This window comes from Rhineura floridana, chromosome 2 (genome assembly GCF_030035675.1).
Source record: "Rhineura floridana isolate rRhiFlo1 chromosome 2, rRhiFlo1.hap2, whole genome shotgun sequence".
Lineage (NCBI taxonomy): Eukaryota > Metazoa > Chordata > Lepidosauria > Squamata > Rhineuridae > Rhineura > Rhineura floridana.
In genome coordinates this window covers 183,217,047-183,239,841 of record NC_084481.1, presented here as the reverse complement: position 1 = coordinate 183,239,841, position 22,795 = coordinate 183,217,047, and the positions used below count along the sequence as shown (strand labels likewise).

The 22,795-nt window shown below is 40.4% G+C and overlaps 1 protein-coding gene across 5 annotated transcripts in view; it reads left to right on the top strand.

Annotated features, from left to right (window-relative positions):
- Positions 1 to 22,795, top strand: part of HEATR5A (HEAT repeat containing 5A) — a 144,875-nt gene that overhangs the window by 76,458 nt on the left and 45,622 nt on the right. For 4 of the 5 annotated variants that reach the window (XM_061611594.1, XM_061611591.1, XM_061611593.1 and 1 more), the window contains 8 exons: positions 6,117 to 6,276; positions 7,192 to 7,381; positions 8,696 to 8,865; positions 11,588 to 11,614; positions 13,550 to 13,688; positions 15,433 to 15,612; positions 16,253 to 16,492; positions 20,442 to 20,623. In XM_061611594.1, coding sequence (XP_061467578.1) covers positions 6,117 to 6,276; positions 7,192 to 7,381; positions 8,696 to 8,865; positions 11,588 to 11,614; positions 13,550 to 13,688; positions 15,433 to 15,612; positions 16,253 to 16,492; positions 20,442 to 20,623 — 1,288 coding nt within the window. The remainder of the gene's footprint in view (positions 1 to 6,116; positions 6,277 to 7,191; positions 7,382 to 8,695; positions 8,866 to 11,587; positions 11,615 to 13,549; positions 13,689 to 15,432; positions 15,613 to 16,252; positions 16,493 to 20,441; positions 20,624 to 22,795) is intronic. The other variant, XM_061611592.1, reaches the window with a different exon arrangement.

Here is a 22,795-nt window from a genome sequence, read left to right as displayed (position 1 = left end):
TTGGGAATGGTTTCAGTTGATGCAGCCTGATGACGTAGACAAGGTGCTTGCGATGCTGCTGCCAGCAACATTTCCTCTCGACCCTTGCCCTTCTTGGCTTATTAAAGCTTGCTGAGGGGGTTTGATCGAGTGGATCCAGGGTGTAGTCAATGCATCATTGTGGGAGGGAGTGGTTCCAACAACCCTGAAAAGAGGTGGTGATTGTCTGTGACAATTACCGACTGGTCGCAAATACCCCCTTCTTTGGGAAGGTGATTGAGAGGGTTGTGGTGCATCAATTGCAAGTACTCTTGGATAAAACAGATTATCGTGACCCATTCCAGTCTGGGCTCAGGCCTGGTTACGGGACTGAATCTGCCTTAGTCATCCTGATGGATGGCCTTTATTGGAGAAGGACAGGGGGAGTGTGACCCTGTTACTCTTACTTGATCTCTCAGCGGCTTTTGATACCATTGATCATGACATCCTTCTGGGCCAACTTGGTGAGATGGGTATTGGAGGCACTGTTTTAGAGTGGTTTTGATCCTATCTCCAAGGTCATTTTCAGAGAATAGCGTGGGTGATTGTCTTTCGACCCACTGGTAGTTATAATAATAATAATAAAAATAATAATAAAATTTTATTTAGCAGACGTCCATCTGTCCGACTGAACGGACACTCTGGGCGACGTACAATAGTTGTGCTGTGGGGTGCCGCAGGGTACCATCTTGTCCCCCATGATGTTTAACATCTATATGAAGCCCTTGGGAATGGTCATCAGGAGATTTGCGGTGAGGTGTCAGCAGTATGCTGATGATACCCATCTCTATTTCTCTGTAACATCTGAATTGGGAAAGGCTGTGCAAGCCCTGGACTGCTGCCTGGACTCGGTGGTGGACTGGATGAGGGCCAATAAACTGAGTCTGAATCCTAGCAAGACAGAGGCTCTATGGGTTGGTGGTTCCCGAGTTTGTTTATTTATTTATTGCATTTATATACCGCCCCATAGCCGAAGCTCTCTGGGCAGTTTACAACAATTAAGAACATTAAAAACAGATATACAAATTTGAAAACACATTTTTTAAAAGCAATTTAAAAACACATGCTGAGGACTTCCGGGAAGGGTGACTTAGCCTGTGCCTGCTTTTGAGACGGGCTCCTGCCTCAAAAGAAGCTTATTCAGATATATCAGTCAGTTTTTTCTTTTTTTTTGACTGATTAAACTTCTCCCGGGTAGGGAGAAACGAAGAGATTAACCTCAAAGCCTATTTTTGTTGGGACGACCAGATCTCATTAATTTATGGGACGAGGTCCAGCCGACGAAGGTGGGACGGATTTTCAACAGCAAGCTCTATCTGATAAAGCGAACGTTCACCTTATCTTCTAAGAGAGAACGCACTAACAGGCAAGCACCCTTCTTTCTATATTTTTCTTTTACTTGACTTAAATTGTTGCTGTTTAAAAGAGATTTGCCAGATTGATCGGTTTTTGACATCTCACTGGGGAGCCATAACTTCTCTCTGCTACGCACTAATTAATAGCTTATCTCTGTTTTTGTTGCAAAAAGCTGTCCTGGATCTGCATTCTAAAGATATACACAGAAGAGGGATTTCTATTCCAGATTTTTATTTTGAAGAATATTATATTGTCTGAGACTACTCTCTTTTTGGTCTATTTTATTTTGACGAATCTGTTTCTTGACGACCGCCATTAATTGTTTCGATCCTGGGAACTGCATTTTGTTTACTTAAGTATGGAGAGATAAGGCTGTCTGCTCTGTTTATACTGTGATGTCACCAAGTTTGGAGTATTAACCCAATTGTTGCTGAAATAAGAAGTGGTTTTCCTATATTTTTCTTTTAAAATGGCAATTAAGAAAGTGGCTGAGAATCTGGAAATAACTATGTTTCAGAAAATAATGGATGAGATTGAGATAACGAAACAAAACCTGCGACAGGGTTGTAAGGAGCTGAAAATTGAATGAGTAAAATGACGCAGGAGATTAAAGATATAGGGGTCCCTGTGAGAGAGGTGACCCTGGAAGGGGTCCCTGTGAGAGAGGAGACCCCGGAGATTGGAACAAACGTGGAACAGGAAAAAGATTTGGAGTCTATGGACTTTAGAAATAAAATCTATTGTTTGGAGACACAGGAGATTAAAGACATAGGGGTCCTTGTGAGAGAGGAGACCCTGGAGACTGGAACAGGGGTCCCTGTGAGAGAGGAGACCCTGGAGACTGGAACAGGGGTCCCTGTGAGAGAGGAGACCCCGGAGATTGGAACAAACGTGGAACAGGAAAAAGATTTGGAGTCTATGGACTTTAGAAATAAAATCTATTGTTTGGAACTCAATGTTATCTCTGAAGAAATTAATGAAGATTCTAGAGATAAAGTTATCAATGGCATGGATAATCTTCTGGACTGGAATGATGTGATGGAGCCCAATATAGAGAAAATCTATGGAATTAACTGCAGCCATGTGACAATGGAAAAACTTTCAAGAGATGACCCAGTGTATTTTGAAAAAAAGAACAGAGATATGATTTTACAGCAGTATTTCAGCAACCTATTCAGAATGGATGGCAAGAAAATATTTGGGATAGAGGTAATTCCCATCAGACTCTTACTATATGACTATGGCTTTGACAGCAAGATTATTATGGAATACTGATAATGGAAGATTGGATACTGAAATTACTGGACTTAACAAGACTACTGAAGATGGAAGATGGAAAATGGAACTAATAGGGATAATAGAACAATGGCTACTGAAATTACTGAACCTAACAGATTCTGATGTGATGGATTAATTGAAATGTTTATTTTGACTATGGTTATGACAATAAGATTATCATAATTAGTAATGAGATGGATTAATCGATATGCTTATCTGGAAAAAAAAAATTGATAGATATATTTCTTAAAGAATTGAAACCTCTCTTTGACTTTTTGCGGAAAGAATAAAGTAATGTTTATGAGATTTGATGATTAAGTAAGATAACTATTGGAGGAAAGTGATTTTATAATATGACTTAAGAGACAGGATTGCTATATATTATAGACTTATAACTGATCTGATCCTTGACAAATGGGAAGTCAATATTTTACTCTTTATTTTTTATTTTTTTTTTTATTTTTATTTTTTTTTTTTGTTTAACTATTTTTGATTTTGTTTTTTGTCTTTGAATGTTTTATGATTTCGTCTTGTATGTTTTATGAAAATTTGAATAAAAATTATTGAAAAAAAAAAAAAAACACATGCTGAAATGCCTGGGAGAAGAGGAAAGTCTTGACCTGGTGCCAAAAAGATAACAGTGTTGGCGCCAGGCACACCTTGTCACAGATGTCATTCTATAATTTGGGGGCCACCACTGAGAAGGCCCTCTCCCTTGTTGCCATCTTCCGAGCTTCCCTCGGAGTAGACACCCGGGAGGGCCTTTGATGTTGAGCGTAGTGTATGGGTGGGTTAATGTCGGGAGAGGCGTTCCATCAGGTATTGTGGTCCCAAGCCGTGTAAGGCTTTATAGGTTAAAACCAGCACCTTGAATTGAGCTTGAAAACATACAGGTAACCAATGCAAACTCAGATAATTGATAATATCAGAGTTCAGATAATTGGTTAGTTGCCTGCATTGGATGGGGCTGTACTCCTTCTGAAAGAGCAAGTCCATAGTCTGGGGGTGCTCCTGGATCCATCTTTGTCACTTAGAGGCCCAGGTGACCTCAGTGGCTAGGAGTGCCTTTTACCAGCTTTGGCTGGTAAGACAGCTGTAGCTGTTTCTGGACCGGGATAGCCTGACCACTGTTGTCCACGCACTGATAACCTCTAGGCTCGATTACTGTAATGTGCTCTATGTTGGGCTGCCTTTGAGGTTGGTCTGGAAGCTGCAGCTGGTGCAAAATGCAGCGACGAGACTGCTCACTGGGGCAGGGTATTGCGAACATGTAACCCCAATGCTGAAAGAATTGCACTGACTGCCCATTTGCTACCAGGCCAAGTTCAAGGTTCTAGTCTTGGTGTACAAAGCCCTATACAGCTCAGGACCAGGATACCTGAAAGACTGTCTTACCCCTTACATACCCAGTCGATCACTGCGCTCTACAGGTGAGGGCCTCCTGCAGATACCATCTTATCAGGAGGTCCATTCTGCACAACATAGGAAATGGACCTTTAGTGTAGCGGAACCTACCCTGTGGAATTCCCTTCCCTTAAATATTATACAGGCACCATCTTTGTTATCTTTTCAGCGCCTATTAAAGACCTTCCTCTTTCAACAAGCCTTTCAAATCGAGACCTTTTCCCAGTCTGCGTCTGTTGGAATTGCTTTTTAATATGTTTTTAAACCTTTTTAAAAAAACAATGTTTTTAAACTTTTTTAAAAAAAAGATGGCTTGAAAGCTTTTAAAGAAATGTTTTAAAAGATATTTTGTTTTAATGTATTTTAAAGTCTGTTTTTATGATGTTTTAAAGTGTTTTTAGTGCTTTTGTTTGCCACCCTGGGCTCCTGCTGGGAGGAAGGGTGGGATATAAATAAATAAATAAATAAAGTAAGATATAAATCAAATAAGTCTACAAGCAGATCATGAGTAGAATAACACTTGTCTGGCAGAAAGAAAGTTTCTAATGGGATCTCAGAATGTCACTTTGATAAATTTTCAAACATGTACCACATTTACTGAAGTAAAAAATAACTTCACTATTTCAGTGCAGCCTATAAATTATACTTACACTACACTTATATTTTGGCAATTTTAAGAAGTACATACATATTTTTAAATGTATTTTCCCTTTGCTTTCAGTATAAAAAATATTAAGGAGCAATTCAATTGAGGAGCAATTCATATCTGTCAAAGTGGTTCATCTGATCTGTTCTACCTGGAAGTAGGAATGGGACAGAAGTTCAGTTGAGGTCACATTTGAAGCCGAATTTATCAAATTTGCACTTTCTGAAACAATATGAAAACCAAAACGCAGCTAACCTTCAAAATTTGCATTTATCCAAACTTTGCAATACAGTTCTCCAACCAAACAATGTTTACAAAAATGCAGAAATTAGAGGAAAATGTGCATAAAATGAATATATTAGTCAAAATAACATACAAAAATGTATTAGGAGAAATAGCTTGCAAAAATGTGTACATTAGTCAAAACTGCATACAGAAATGTTTTGTATGAACACAGTTGGTTTTACTTATGAGTAAGCATAGGATTGAGTGTTCTGTGTCTACTAAAGCCCAACACAGTTTTACAGATCTGCATTTCAGCCTTTCATCGCAAAGTAGTTTGGTGTATTCTTGTTTTGGTTTTTTTTATTACTCTCTTTAGTTGGCCCCATGTGTAAAAACTCCATGCATGTATCAGATTATGCAGAGTTATGAATTAGGAGGCATAAAGTATATACAGACATTCTGCCTGCACAGATAGGAGATAGAAGAGATTTATCATAGGAATAAGAATTCCAGTTAGGAATACTCGTTAGGCTAGCCTCAACAGGATAACTGCAGGGGCAAAAGTAGTATTGTTTGTGTCATTCCTTATGAGCGGGGATGGGGAGCCTTTTTCAGCTGGCGGGCAGCATTCCCTTCTGGGAACCCTTCCCACGGAAACATGCCAGTGATGGATGGGGCCAGAGGCAAAAGTGGGCGGAGCAATAAATGTAAACTTTCCCTTTTGTACAGTAGACTTGTTTCTACACACACTCACACATACCTCTCTGTGCTGTCCATCTGGACAAGCAGGAGACTTCATCAGAGTTCAGGGACACATTCCATCCAGGCAAAAACACTCAGGTAGTAGTAGTCTGGAGAGAGTTTTGAGAGAGAGAGAGAGAAGCCTGGAGCGCCACAGGAGGGCCACATTCATCCTTTGGGCCTGAGGTTCCCCACAGTGTCATTGCTTTTCTTTTTTTCTTTAAGGCTTATGAGTTGAGGATACCATTTTGCTATAAATAGACTTGACACTAGTGATATATTTTTCTTTTCAGTTCACTAAAGTCATCTTGTAAAGCCAGGCTTCATTGCTTTCGTCACCATGCTTTTTTGATTTGATTTGATGTTTGTATGCCGCTTTTCCAGCAACCAAACTGAGCTCCAAGTGGTTCTTATCCAGTTTAAAATATGTATTTTCTACAATACATAGGCTAAAATCGGCCAGAGATGTGATATCAAGAACAGGACATTCTTTGGCTCTGGGATCTCTCTATAGATATCTAGGAGGAATAGGCTCTACTCAGCACCTGAATGCATCTGTGGGAATACTTTATACATTATCTCAGGACAGCACTTCACCTGAAGTACAGGTATTTATTGGACTTGCCTGTTTTTATTCTGTAAATGCCTTTGAGGGGCTTCTAGTGGAAAAGCAGTCTATAAAAATAAAGAAACAAACTTTTACAAAAATTTATTTCATTTGAATGTACACTTATTGTTCAATGGTCCTTTTATAAAGTATGTGTCCTTTCCTAAGTACATTATATATCCCTGAGCTTTTAACTTTATTGTTGTTTGTGGCGTGTATTGAATTGAGTTGGGAGCAGTGAAGCCTCTCCATGAATGGCACATGCATCTGGGACAAAGGAGTTGTATTATGACAAGCAAGGTGGTTGTTCAAAGTGCCCTGTGCACTGTCCTTTCCTTTGCAGTTTTTCAGCTTACTGAACCGTATACTTACCTCTTCCAAATCAAGGATAGAGGATAAGAGGGTCCTAGAATGTTAAAACTCTGGGAGGCAAGGACTCTGCTTGTTCCCTGGGCTTACTGTGAGCAGAGTGCTCTCGCTCGCTCGCTCACTCTCCTGTAGTTCTTAGACAGGCATGTTCACTGTGAGCTGAGCTAGGTGGATTCCCACCCTGTCCTACACTAAACCTGTCCCCTTTCCTGTGCTAGTATCATCCCTTCTGATTTCCCTTTTAGAGGAGGATAGGTGAGCTTCTATTGAGGAAGGCAAGAAAGATCAGTCCAGTTTATATCATGTGTGCCAAAATCAGTACTTATTCACTTTTCCTTTCCCTTAGTTCTGCCAGGAGGATCAATTACGTTTCTTCAGGTCATTCAACTTAAACTCCTGTCGTTTCCAGTTATGTTACTGCGCTGAATTAATTGTTATTCTCACTGTTTCACGAAAGTGCACCATTTTACACAGTAGTTTTATTTTGGATCACACTTTGCAAATTACTTTTTGTGTGTGACAACACAGCATTTTTTGTATTTTACAGACTTGGGCACTGCATTCTCTGTCACTGGTCATTGATTCTGCTGGTCCTCTTTATCATGTGCATGTGGAATCTACCCTCTCTCTTGTTCTCATGTTGTTGTTGACTGTGCCTCCTGCTTACACTGAAGTCCATCAAAGTCTTGGTCGCTGTTTAAATGCGCTTATAGCCACTTTGGGTCCTGAGCTGCAAGGTATGCATATATTTGCAACATAATGATGAACAGGAATCAGGCTGATAATCATAAAGTTGGGATTGGGAGATAATTGTTTTGCTAGTTCTCATTTAACATAATGTGAACGGAGTACAGTAAGTACAGGGGGGAAAAAAGTTCAGACATGCATATTGGAAGGAGCTGTTACCCAGAGTCTTGCACAAACATCGTTGTGTAGTTCATAGCCTTCAAAGCTCATTTAATGGAGAAACAGATGATGACTTGCTGCATACTCCTTTTCCTGAGTGCTTCATATAACCAGTGTTCTTTTTCCTTGCCAGGAGAACCCCTAGTCTTGAGGTCTAGGCAAATTTTCACTCTGGGTGAATAGTTGTCCCCTTTTCCTTTATTGCATAGATAAAGAAAAAGCCTTTCATAAAATCAAAAGTGTGCTATGAGTTTTCCATCAGTTCTGCACTATTGAAATAAATCCATTTTTGCTGTTCATAGGGTCATGCTTTAGCAATCTTAAAAATAAACATATTTGTTATAATTACTATAATGAATATATTATTATAATAAAATATTAATTATTTTTAATAATAAACATTCTTATTTAATAATAATAAAAAGCATATCTTATTAAAGGTATTGGAAGTCTGGAGGGTATTGATGAGAGAGAGATAATTTTGGTGGTACTCTGCCCCCCCCCGTAACATTCTTCCCAAGGAAGCTTATCTCATGCCCTCTCTACAATCTTTTCAGCACCAGGCAAAGGCATTTCCTCTCTCTCTCTCTCTCTCTCTCTCTCTCTCTCTCTCTCTCTCCCCCTCCCTCCGTCCCTCCCTCCCCGACTTACAGTGCTTTTTAGTAAGTTGTAGTGGTTTGTTATTTGTTCCAGGGTTTTAAAGTTAACATCTTTCTCCTAGATGGCAGTTTTAATTTGTCATTGGGTTTCCTGCTATTTTGTTGGTATGGGAAAATCTCTTTTTATGTATAGTTTTGTTTAATGGAGGAACTTCATTTTTGGATGTTGTGAAATTATTTGGGTTTTTTTTTAATGTTGTAAGTCTTGTTGCATCCTTTCCCAACCTTTGGGTCCTCAGCAGATGTTGCTGAAGTCCACCTACCGTCCACCGCAGCCAATATGGCCAATGGTCAGGAATTATCGGAACTGTTATCCAGCAACTTCTAGGGTCCCAAAGGTTGGGGAAAGCTGTTGAGGTTTTGGTGTAGGCAACACGTACTGAATTAAAAATAATAGTTTAGTTTTTGATGATGTTAACTGCTGTTAGATTAAAAAGAACTTGATAGAGGGAAACCTTTCTCCCTCCTTCTTTGTCCTATGTGTAGGAAGCAGCACTACAGTTTCAACCTTAAGGGCATCTTGTCTCCTGGGCTGTGCAGTGATGCAAGATAATCCTGACTGCCTTGTCCAAGCTCAAGCCATCTCTTGCCTTCAGCAGCTTCATATGTTTGCTCCTCGTCATGTAAACTTGTCTAGCCTTGTACGGTGCCTGTGTGTAAGTATATATATTTAATGGTTTTCTTTATCTCTTTGTTTTGTGATTTTGGAACCAAACGGTTTGAACTGCTGCTTTGAAAATAGTTAAAGTAATTGTACCTTAAAGAAAAAAGGTTTTGAACCAAGTGTAATAGAACATCTTAAAGTAGGTTAATTAGAAGCTTTGAGTAACATGAACTTTTATTTGTTTGCTGGCCCCGCCCCTGCACCACTATTTGGGTGGATGCATTGGAGGGCTTCCTCGACAATGGAGCTCCCCCATGGCAGAGCCCAGCAGAACTCCACCTCCAATCCATCTAAACCCCCTCCAGCATGGTGGATCAGGGGCTTGGATTGCTCTGCTTGTTAGATACAACCCTAACAGATTTATTGTGAAATACTCTTTCATGTGTAAGAGCCCACTTAGTCAGATGCATGAAGTGATATATTCACTAGCTCATAGAATCAAAGAATCATAGAGTTGGAAAGGGCCACTGAGTCCAACTCCCTGCTCAATGCAGGAATCCAAATTAAAGCATATCCGACAGGTGCCTGTTCAGCTGTTTCTTGAATGCCTCCAGCGTTAGTGGGCTCACCATTTCCCTAGGTAACTGCTTCCATTTTCATACTGCTCTAACAGTTAGGAAGTTTTTCCTGATGTTCAGTCGAAATCTGGCTTCCTGTACCTTAAGTCCATTGTTCCATGTCCTGCACTCTGGAATGATCAAGAAGAGATCCTGGCCCTCCTCTGTGTACTTGAAGAGTGCTATCATATCTCCCCTCAGTCTTCTCTTCTCAAATATGCCCAGTTCTTTCAATCTCTCCTCATAGGGCTTTGTTTCCAGTCCCCTGATCATCCTCGTTGCCCTCCTCTGAACCCATCCCAGTTTGTCTGCATCCTTCTTGAAGTGTGGTGTCTAGAACTGGATGCAGTACTCAAGATGAGGCCTAACCAGTGCCAAATAGAGGGGCCAAATAGAGGGGCCAAATAGAGGGGAACCAATACTTCACACGATTTGGAAACTATACTTCTGTTAATGCAGTCTAAAATAGCAACAACTGGTTCAACAAACCAGTTACCTAGTTCAGTGAACTAAATTAGTTTGTCACATGCCCAACCCCCAAATGTTTGGGTTGGGCTGAAAACATATATATTCTGAAGAAAAATGCCATAGGAGGTAGTGTGGCAAAACATTTCCCCTCTTCCTTGTGTGGCTGGAGGAGTTGGTGATAGCAAGTATGCTTATAGCAAGATGTGGAGATGCTCTGTGAGCAGTATTGTTAGAGCAAGTCAGACATCTGCAGCTGTAGCTGCCCAGTTGGCTGGGTTGCTAGGTAGCAAGCTACTATGTCACTCCCCCACCACACAGATAAAAAGGAAAGACCTGGTTTGTCATGCTTACATTATTAGGGGGGGGGAAGGCTTTTCCTCCATCAAAACAACATGGAAATTTCCCACCTCTTGAAAATGGCGAAATGCCCTACCCCAATTTAGGCCCTGCAAATGATGTTGTGAATCATAGGTAAGCATTTCACAACAATCCTATGGCATAGATTCATGGAGAGAGAAACTGTAAGCAGCAGGAGCAAAATGACTGTGAAATATAAAGGGTATATGAAACTTATATGGAAAGCTCAAACATACTCAAGTTAAGAACAACAGCAGCAACTGGCAATAATGCTGTCTTTGTAGCTTTTCTATACCAATTTAATACCTATAGTGGGAGAGAAACCCATGGGACTGATTAAGATCATATTTTGTAATGAATTATAAATCAGCAGTTTCATGTTGAACTCTCCCTGAAGTTTTTTTTGTTTAAAGTATGGTGAGTCTCAGGGCACGCTGCAGAGCATCCTGGGAGACAGAAAAGTCCTTACCCTGGTTTCTGAAAACTGTCAGTTTGATGTCTGGTTTGTGTCTGTTTATTCTTTAATGTAACCACTGACATGATTTTGTCCTGTGTGGACAGCAGAAGGACGTTGCCAGCAGGTGATGGCATACACATATCACATTAGATTATCAGCAAGTGAAAGATTCCTTGATAATAATGTAGCCTTAATGGAATGAGACAGAGGAAACATTATACAAAGTTAGTGAATGTTTTTGACATGTCTCCATTTTAAAATATTGGAATTTTAGAAAATGCAGTTTGACATGCCTGACCCATAGAAATATGTGGAGTTTAATAATGTTGTCCAAGAGATAAATTCCTTCTATATATTCTTTTATAATGATCCTTTAGAGATCTGGTTTGCATAGCTTTATATTATACTAAGATATTTTGCCTTTCCCCTTGGTTCTGGCAATAAATATTGGAATGTGAAGAAAAAATATCAGACTTTAGAGATGTAGTTTTAAATCATTTTTAATTATTATGGCTGCAATTCAGAATCAGCCACTGCCCATAGCATGAGGGGCTCTCTGCATTCAGGCCTATATGTACCATTCTGTAGATATGGTAGTTTGATTTTCTGAATAAAGCAACAATTATTTTGGCATAAATTTAAAACATACATTGGCTTCTAATGCACCTTCATTGGTTCATTAGCTATTTTGAGCTGTTTGTATTGGAACTTGGCTTTTTAATTTTAAGGGCCTGGAGTAATAAGTAATGAAAGTTGAAATAAGCAAGCGCTCTTCTTGGGACAGAGAATTTATTTTGTATTGTTGGAGTCAGGATCACTATGGGGTTTGATACCTAGGTTTTGTCATGACTGGATTATCATTTGTTTTTGTGCAGGAGATCTTGTTGGAAAATTCTGTGTTGGTAGGTCTCTGTGCATTGTTAAAATTACAGCAATTTTCAGTGTTTTTTTCTCCTTTTTTCTCTATTTAACCATTAATGTCAAGACAAATACTTTTGGCATGTTGAGTTATGTTTTGTTTTAGTCTAACCTGATTCTTCCTTAACATCCTTCTAGCTGGCACTAAGATTTTTGTTGTGTACATTTCATTTTTGTGCATATTTTATTTTTGCATTAGTTTAACTTAAAACTTTTTAAACTAAAAAAGGAAGCCACCTTTTAAGGGTGTGTGTGTTTATGTATGTGTGACTTGTATGTATTGCTTGCACTTTTTCTGTGTTCAGTTTTGCCATTCTCCGTCTCCTCATAAAAACGAAAGTGATCAGAAATGTGCATTTTGCTTTGTCTTGCAATTAAGCTTGTGTGTTCTGGCTTTTTCATATAAAAAAGGAACAGGCAGTTCTTTTAAAGCATGCATAAATCTCAAGACGGTATGAGATCAGCTTGAATAAATGTTGCATAAAGTATTTGTGTACTTGAATTCTTAATTTCAAGCATTTTATTATGTTTCTGGTTTCTTAAAGTAGTGCTGGGCATTTTTTTCTACATGTTAAATGATTTTTATAAGTCAGTGTGCATGCAGCAACATCAGGAAATACTAGACACAGAACTGTGATTGCATACCACTTCTCTGTGTCCTTTTGTCACACCTATCATTCTGATGAGTTCCCATTGATAAATAAGGTACATGACCTTCCAACAAGGTTTCTTTGTAGTAATCATCCAGCTCTGTCCCATTTTTCAGGCTTCTAATGGGTATAAGATAATAAATGATAAAGACATGTTAACTTTCTTTGTAATTCCATGCTCATTTAGTTTTTTTGTTTCATCATTATTTTAGAACCTGGATTTAAACTTGAATGTTGGTGGATATGAACATTCTGGCTTAGATACAATTCAGCAAGTTGAATGTGCCTGTGGATTTATTGTAGAGTAGTCTTTAAAAGTTAGCAAAATGAGTGCAGTTAAATATGTTGGTATGAGCTTGTAAATTAAGATCATGAAATTCTCAAAAGTAGCATTTAAACAACAACATTTTGGAGGCTACTGTAAGAGAGTGACAGACCTTGCTATACTAGCTGCTTATAGTATACTATACTATCCAAGGTCTTTCACAGAAATTATTAGCACAGTGTTTTGGTGCATTGTGTATTATTCAAGAGAGACCTTGGCCTTCCACCATTCATAGCAATATAACTTTTTGCTTACTGCATTTTCATTCATAGATAGATAAATAGAGCTGGGACAGACTCTTGTCTGAAATCCTAGAGAGCCACTACCAGTCGGTGTGTAGATAGTACTGAACCAGATGGATCAATGGTCTGATTTGGTATAATGTTCTATTTAAAATTGTTGTACGTTGATGTGTTAAAATTGATGTGAATGGAGTTTCTTTGGAAGTGCACCATAATACATAATGAATAATAATTTACAACAACCAAAAATATAATAATTAATTTTATAAGGATTTAATTTATTTACAGTGAAAGTAATTAAAATCTGTTTGTTTTTAATACTAATTTGTATCCCACTAATTTGTATTTAATATTAATTTGTATCCCACTTTTCCGCCATATGTGTTAAAGGCGATTTACAGTACAGAAATTTAAAGTGAAATAATAGATTAAATTTTTAACATCAGCCAAACACAGTCAAGATAGCGTAGGTTGGCTCAGATCCTAAACTGGGTATGAGTGGTTTGTTTTTATAAAATATTGCATTTCAGAAAGGTTGATTTTAAAAAAAATATTCCTCTGTCCTCTGGCTTTTTCTTCTTGATATCCAATTTCTAATTTTGTTTCAGAAATGTTATTGCTTAGAGAACTCCAGGCTCATGTCTTTCAGATGCTATCTGCAAAAATGCAACCCAGCTTACATCCTTTGTCTATATATTTCAGGTGAATCTCTCTAGTTCATATCTGTTGTTGAGACGAGCAGTACTAGCTTGTTTGCATCAGCTTGTACAGAGAGAGGCAGCTGAGGTATCTGAACATGCTGTGGCCCTTGCTAAGGACAGCAGAGAAGACTTTAGTCCAGGTAAAATTGAGCATTTATACAAAGCTTTGCTGATTTGGAAAACCACTGAGCGAAATTTAATCTTGCACCAGTGGATGCAACAGGACTTCTCCCTCCCTCCCTCCCTCCCTCCCTCTCTCTCTCCCTCCCTCCCTCCCTCCCTCCCTCCCTCTCTCTCTCCCTCCCTCCCTCCCTCCCTCCCTCCCTCCCTCCCTCCCTCCCTCTCTCTCTCCCTCCCTCCCTCCCTCTCTCTCTCTCTCTCCCCCCCTCCCTCCCCCTCTCCCCCTCCCTCATGCTCCACCAGTGTGCATTGGAGGTTCTCCCAACCCTCCAGAGCAGATTTTGGGGTTCATGGGAGGAGAGAGAAGTGAAGTCTTGTTTGCACAGGCACAAGTGACCATAGTTGGATATTGCTCATCATGGTTTTCCCCTCTAAAATAAACTTTGTTTTTTGTGTAAGTTTTACCTTACCATGCAAAATACTGCAAGTATTTGCATATGTCACGCTGACTGCTTGGAAACACTCATGGAAGACACTTGTGTATCTCAGAATTTCATGGAGAATTTTTTAAGGCCCACACTTGGCAGATATTCATTATATAGTAGAACTGTTCTGGTTTATAGTACCTCAAACTGCAGGAGTGAGTGTTTGACTGCTGCCCCGCATCAAAAACTGCCTGCTCATAAAAAACTGTCAGGCCAGAGAGGTGGGTGTAGCCCAGTATTTTTCCTTGCGTGCTAGTTTTGAATGTGTAGGACCATCTCTTGCATGAAATCACTCAAACAATCAACTTTGCAATCTAAAGTAGTAAAGTCCAGAAACAGATGCATCTTGTGCGACTGTTAATTTGCTTGTTTTGCCTCTGATATACACACTTTGCTCAGAAAGGCATGTGTGTGGGCAGGCTGCTTCCGAAACTGTCATCATGCCTAGTTTCCTGTTATATGTATACACATATTAATCATTACTACATCATATTTTTGAAATGACTTGCAGGAGCATATTTATGATTTTAAATTGAAACCTGGAATGTAGTTTTTGTGACATGTTGAAACACCAGCGTTGTCCATGGGTGGTTTTACACTATAGAGCAGGTGTGGGGAACCATTGGCCCTCCAGATGTTGTTGAACTGTAACTCCCATAACCCTAGCAAACATAACCAATGAGCAGAGATTATGGGAATTGTCATTCAGGAACATCTGAAAGGCTAAAGGTTCCCCAACACTTGCTATAGAGTTAAACCAAAAGAATGGGGAGGTCTGGCGGTCTACAGTCCCTCTTTTGAAGTCCGTCCACCAAACTGATCTTGTTAGTTTGTGATCTGCTGTTTGAAATCACAGGGATCAGCATAATCCCATTGTGACTACTTTCTGGCATAAGTGGGGATGTTCCTTTTATTTTCTTTATTGTTTAAATCTGTAGAGCTGAATGTTGATCATATTAAAAAAACAGGCAACCGTATGTTGGTACAGAGGTCTGAAATAAATCAGTGTAGATCATTACTGTGCCTCTAAAACTGAGTTTTTAAAATGTGGGGTTTTTTAGGCATTTCCTTACTATTTGGAATACTGGAGGGAAATTGGTGTCACACGTATGGAGCTAGCAAGTGTCTTGCTTGTTTGGTTTTAGCTCTGCTTTGGATATGAATGATATTAAAGAGATGAGATGAGCACCATCCCTTTAATATTATTTCAGTGTTGATATTTTGCCCCAAAGTAAGCTTTCAAGTATAATAATCCATTGTTGTTTTGTTGTTCTTACAGGAATTAATATCAGAGAAGTAGGTCTTGAAGGGGCATTGCTGAGCTTGTTAGATAAAGAACTAGATGCAAAGTTATGCCAAGATATCAGAGAGACTCTGAACCATATGCTTATATCAGTGGGAGCTGAAAAACTCTCTTTCTGGTTGAAACTCTGCAAAGATGTTCTAGCTGCCTCTGCTGGTATGTACTAATGCCTTCTTTCTAAAAACTAGATCTTCTCACCAGAGAGAAGAATCAACTAACCATAGTATTAGCTGGTATCTTACCCTATTTTGAAAGTAATATTATTTTATAAATGATAAGTGTGACTCACAAAAACTTCTATGTTAGAAGACCATGGAGAAGGGAAAGGGAGAAAGAAGCCCTATGTAGCTTGGAACCAAGTTACTTGAAAGAACACCTGCTTCTGTGCTGATATCATCATCATTGAAGGCCCTCTTCTGGGTGCTATGATATCACAAGTGAGGCGAGTGGCAGCTGAGGAGTGGGCCTTCTCAGTGGTGGTACCTGATTTTATGGAATTCTCTTTCCAGCGAGACTTCCCTGGTGCCTACTTTTCAGCACTAGAAAAGGCCTTTTTATTTTCCCAGGCTTAATTGTTGGTAGTTTCTATTTACTCGATTTGTTACATTTTAAAAATAAATAAAGAATCCATTGCATCACTCCCACTCCTCTTGTTCATTTCTCCTCTCTGTCTCTATTCCTCCTGCTCCCCCCTCTTCTGCTCTGTTAACCACCCTGAGCCTCTGATAGACAAGGCTTTTGCACCACTCTGATAGGTTAAGCTCAACTTTGCCTCCCTGGTTGTATCTTAATGCAGATTTCCTAACAGTTGCTTCAGTGGACACAACACAAGAAGAAGAGGGAGCTCAAGGGGATGATGAATTAGCATTAGCTTTGGAAAATGACGAAAAACTGCATCCTTTCCCTCATCCTCAGTGGTCTACTAGAGTCTTTGCCGCAGAGTGTGTGTGTAAAATTATCAGCCAGTGTGAGAATGCAGGCAGTGCTCACTTTGACATAGCTTTGGCACAGGAAATGAAGCAAAGAGATTCAAGAGGTATGTGCTAATGTTGATGCAGACATCAAATGGAAAGCGTCATGGAGTTCAAAGAGCAAGTAACAGCGCAATCCTATATGTGTGTCTACACAGAAGTGGTGGCAGCTGGTACCCACTAGACCTGCTAGGGCTGCTGTGGGGGCATGGCCAAGTTCTGGTTTTCTCCTCAACCTTCTCCCTGGCAAATATACTGTTTATAAAGTGTTGCAGTTTTGTGTATAGCACCTAACTAAATGGTAAAGTTGCCTTACTTTGGTTCAGAATGGGTTCCTGCTGTCATAGTTGCTTCTCTGATAGGAGATCAATTGTGCGGCCTCCACCTGTTCTGGTTTTTTCCCTATCCTCCTTCTTTGCAAAGAAATACCAATACCAATCGGGTTTCAGGACTGGTCACGGAACTGAAACAGCCTTGGTCACTCTGGTAGATGATATGAGGAGGACGTTAGATAGGGGAGAATTCACCTTTCTTGTCCTCCTCGATCTCTCAGCGGCTTTTGATACTGTCGACCACAGTATCCTTTTACATCGCCTGGAGGGATTGGGAATTGGAGGCACTGTATTACAGTGGTTCCATTCCTTTCTCTCGGACAGGTACCAACAGGTAGCATTGGGGGAGGAGGTTTCAGACCCTTGGCCTCTCAATTGTGGTGTGCCACAGGGCTCTATCCTCTCTCCCATGCTATTTAACATTTATATGAAGCCACTGGGAACAATCATTAGGAGATTTGGGCTGCAGTGTCACCAATATGCGGATGACACTCAGCTCTACCTCTCGTTTAAATCTTCACCAGAGTTGGCTGTGGAGACCTTGTCCAAGTGCCTGGAATCTGTGAGTGGATGGATGGGAAGGAACAAGCTGAAGTTGAACCCTGATAAGACCGAGGTGCTGCTCGTGGGGGATAAGAGAAGGTTGGGAGATGCTGACCTGAAGTTCAATGGGGTGAGTTTACCCCTGAAGGACCAGGTCCGCAGCCTTGGGGTTGTACTTGATTCCAGGCTGTCCATGGAGGCTCAGATTTCGGCAGTGAGCCGGGCAGCCTGGTATCAACTACACCTCATACGAAGGCTGCAACCCTACCTTCCTGTTCATCAGCTCCCACTGGTAGTACACGCCCTGGTCACCTCTCGATTAGATTACTGTAATGCGCTCTACGTGGGGTTACCCTTGAAAACGGTCCGGAAACTACAACTTATACAAAACGCGGCGGCTCAACTACTTACGAATAGTCGCCGCCGAGATCACATCACACCAGTGTTATTCGATCTACACTGGCTTCCAGTTGTTTTCCGGGCCCAATTCAAGGTGTTGGTATTAACCTTTAAATCCCTATACGGTCTCGGCCCAGTTTATCTAAAGGAGCGCCTTCAACGCCACCAATTATGCCGCCCGACAAGATCAGCCACACAGGGCCTTCTCTCAATCCTGCTGACAAAAGCAGCTAGATTGGCGGGAACTAGAGAGAGGGCTTTCTCAGTGGCGGCCCCCACCCTTTGGAACTCCCTCCCACAAGATCTACGGCACGCCTCTTCCCTAAATGTATTCCGTAAAGCCTTAAAGATCTGGCTCTTTCAACAGGCCTTTGGGATTTCCAGGGAAGGTTAACTTTTATGATTGAAATGCCTCCTACCCTGCACTAGTATTGTTATCGCCCCTGTATTGTTGTACTGTTCATATATTGTATTATTGTATTTTACTGTATGGTGTTTTAACTGTTTACATGTACGTCGCCTAGAGTGGCCATCGGCCAGATAGGCGACACATAAATTAAATTTTATTATTATTATTTTATTATTAAATAGTGGACACTTAAACTGCAGTGTTTTGCAGTTTTAGTAATATGTAGCACCTAAGAGAGCTTTAGTCCTACAGTTGCTGTCATGAGTGTGCACACAGTTAAGTCTTACCTCCTCAGCAGGAAACAGCAGTCTAGATTTCTGTGAATTCAGTATTGCTCTCTCAGTCCTGTTTAAACACACACACACACACACACACACAGAGTGAGTGAGTTGCTGTAAACTTATATTTAGTAGGCACTGAAAAATGATTCCGAAAGGCTTAATTCCTGTGCTTGCTTTCATGAGTAAACCCTACAGAACACAGTGGGGTTTACTTATTTCTGAATAAGATGAATAGGATTGTGCTAGTAGCCAGCAGTGCTTGGAAAGTTCATTTTAAAAAGGAATAAAATAGTTCAGTTCAAGTTCATCCAAATGTACGTTTAGTTCATAATAATTTCCGCCTGTCACATAGCTATTCAAGGCACAAGAGTACTGTTCTCCCCCAATGCCAACCCTAAACCATATAAAGAACTCATGAAGAGTAAAAAGAAAACACATGTTTGGGCAACTTGATAATATATTTTTAAATTACAGCATATTTAAAATGTGCATTTGTCATTGTATAAATGTAATGGTTAGATCTAAGCGTTGGACTAGGACCTGGAAGACCAGGGTTCAATTCTACACCCACTTGAATGAACACAATGGGGCTTACTTCTAAGTAAAATTAATAGGATTGTATTAGTTACTCCAGCTAAATCATACCTCGTTGAGTAGTTATTTAAGTATGATGGATAATAGTTGTTGCTTAACGATCTTCAGAGTTTCTTTTTAAAAATAAAAATAATCCTGTTGCTCAGAGAAAAAGATATGGCAGGTGGGGAAAAACAAGAAGCCAAAATGTTAGAAAAGAGGAGTCTTTCACACCATATGATCAGTTCTAAATACTGTAGCAGGACGTTCCACAAGTTCCTCCAGTATTCCATTGGTGTGGGGACTCAAGACAGTCACGCAAAGTATATTTAAGTTTTTATAAAAGCAGGGATCAGCGTAACTCAAAATTCCTTCTCCTGTTGATCAACCACTTTGACACTGAGATTGGAAGGAGGGATTTTTTTAAAAAAATTGCTTGATATTCTCATTGGGAGGGCTGTGCCCCAGTACCCCCAGTGGACCCGCCTCCACTGCCCAGAAGTAAATCACATTGAGTTCAATGGAGCGTATTCCCAGGTAAATGAGTATGGGATTACAGTCTAAATTTTCATTTGACAAATTGTAGCTTAATGGAATCCAACAGACATTAATTGAGGGGAATTTTGAATGTATTCAGGCATAGAATATTGTTAATCTACTCATTTGTGTGTGAGAGAAAAATACTGCTGAAGAACAAAAAGTTTCGTAGCTTTATTATGGCACAAACTTTCATGGACTAGAGGCCACTTAATTCATCATGTATATGGTGTTATTAGATGCGTGTAGTATTATCCTCAGCTGACAGGTAGATACAGAAGGGTGGAAAATAATGGAACAGTGGTCAAAAGACTATTTGTGTGGAATACTCCCCAACAAACAACAGTGTGGCTTCCTGTCTTTACCTGGCACCAAAAAGATGTCAATGAAGGCACCAGGCGGACCTCACTGGGGAGCGTATTCCACAGATGGGGAGTGACAACTGACTGTACTTTTTACATTTTGTGAGCCTGCTTTTTCCGTATATAAAAAACTGTCAACTGAGAATACCAGATCATGCATCTGATGAAGTGAAATTTAGTCCACAAAGTTAATACCTAATAAATCTGTTAAATCTTTAAGATGTCTCAACCTGCTTGTTGTTTTTGCTGCTACAGTGTCACACAGCTATCTCCTGGAAGTGATTACTGAAGCACATTTTTCCAGATGTTGCACACAAAATCTGACAATTTTTTGGCTCTACACAAAATGTAGACAATCTGCAGTTGTAATTGGTGGCTTCCTGGTTCAGCAGATGTACAATTCTGAGGAATTGAAAGAAAAAGGGATGAGAAATAGGCATGAATGCTTTAAGAGGCCATGCTAAATAATAACAATAAAGAATGCTTTAAGGGGCCACTCACATTATTACCATCATCATCATTATTAACAACGACATATTTTTCATGTTAAGAAAAACGTGTTTTCCCTTTTTTCTCAGATGATTTCCTAGTGCTGCATTTAGCTGACTTGATCCGCATGGCTTTTATGGCTGCCACTGATCACAGCAACCAACTTCGTCTTTCTGGCCTTGAGATGTTGTTAGTTCTTGTTCAGAAGTTTGCTACTGTGCCAGAGCCAGAGTTCCCAGGTCATGTGATTCTGGAGCAATATCAAGCAAATGTATGTAGGCTTTTGGTTCTAGAGCCTTTTGAAAAAGAAAATGTTGTATTAAGTTTAAACGCTGCTTTCCACTTGAATACTTGCCTTATAAAATAAAAGATTACTGTTATCTTGCCCTACAAAGGTTGAATACAAAGATGTAAATTTTCCCCTCTCTGGTCCTCGGATCAATCATTTGATGAATTATAGAGGAGGAGATATATGGATCAACTGAGCAAGGGGTGCTGTGTCTGCCTCTGTGTGTGTCTGAGAGCCTGTGGTGACTACACCCACCGCTGAATGATGTGGATCTCAGGCGGGGGGGGGAACCAGGGCTCGGTCCTGGGCCCAGTACTCTTCAACATTTTTATTAATGACTTGGATGAGGAGGTACAGAGCATTCAACAGGGAATAAATGCAAAGTTCTACATTTAGGAAAAAGAAACCAAGTGCACAGTTATAAGATGGGGGATACTTGGCTCAGCAATACGACGTGAGAAGTATCTTGGAATTCTCATTGATCACAAGCTGAATATGAGCCAACAGTGTGATGTGGCTGCAAAAAAGGCAAATGCTATGTTAGGCTGCTTTAATAGTAATATTGGAACATGCAAGCCATCAGGAATCATGTACTCCCAGCAGGGTCACCCATGGCGGTAAGGTCAAGGGAGAGGAACCAGACAAAGAACGATCCAAGAAAGTCCTCAACAGCAGAACAGGCAGAGGATAACAGTGTGTATTTTACAATGGCTATGAAGGCGGATGAAGGCTGCAGCAGATAAAAGACTTCCAATCATCATGGTATCCCATGCCATTGGATCAAAGTCTTTTTCTGTCAAGATTGTGTGTTGATCGCCGTGCTCCGATCTCCCCACATAAAACAAATTCACACACAGGCATCTTCCAAGCAAACCATACCAAAAGTCCCATGGCGATCGGCGAATGGCGACGGGGCAGGACTGTGAAATCCGGAAGACCCTAGTCATGGACCAGCACATAGGCGGTGGATACAGACTCAGTCGTCCTGGCTGAAGGACCAAGGCAGTTAAATAGTTCGGCAGCTATATCCACAACTGAGCAGTCCTATTCAGGATCCACTATGCTCACCCCGTATGGGGAGGGGGCAAGAAAAGGTGCCCTAAACATAGTCTGCCTCATCTCTCTCCCTGACTGGATTACCGCATCCAGTGGGGTCACCACTTAGCGGTTGCAAAAGACAATTGAATTTTGGAACATGGAATATACGGACATTGCTGGACAATACAGATAGTGAACGTCCTGAACGCAGGACTGCCATCATCGCAAGGGAGTTGAGACGTTTTAATATTGACATAGCAGCACTCCAAGAAACTTGAAGAGCAGGAGAAGGACAACTGAAGGAAGAAAAAGGAGGTTATACCTTCTTCTGGAAAGGACTGCCTGAACAAGAACGACAAATATATGGAGTAGGCTTTGCTATTAAAAAGTGTCGCTCTTGTCAGAAGTTCCTGTTTGGCATTAATGAACAACTCTTAACTCTCTGGTTAAAACTTGCCAAAAACCAGCAGGCAACTATTGTAAGTGCTTATGCACCAACATTAGATGCTGATGAAGACATCAAGGAAATTTTTTATAACCAGCTGGACACCATCTTATCAGAGATACCTAAGGAGGATAAAATTATTCTCTTGGGTGATTTCAATGCAAGAGTTGGGCGTGATTTCGATTTATGGCCAGAGACCATTGGGAAAGAAGGAGTTGGTGATAGTAACCTGAATGGCATTCTACTTCTGACTAAATGTGCAGAGCATAATCTTGTTATTACAAACACACTTTTTCATCAGAAAAATAAGTTTAAAACATCATGGAAGCACCCTCGGTCAAAACACTGGCATCTCCTGGATTACGTAATTGTCTGTGCCAGAGATTGTCGTGATGTACTCCTGACTAGGGCCATGAAGAGTGCTGATGACTGCTGGACAGATCACCGATTAATTTGATCCACTATGGCCATTAATATTGTTCCTCAACGTAGGCTCCATTGAAGGAAAGCAAGGCGTAAAATGAACATCCATGCCCTTCAAGATAAGAACATAAGAACATAAGAAGAGCCTGCTGAATCAGGCCAGTGGCCCATCTAGTCCAGCATCCTGTTCTCACAGTGGCCAACCAGGTGCCTGGGGGAAGCCCGCAAGTAGGACCCGAGTGCAAGAA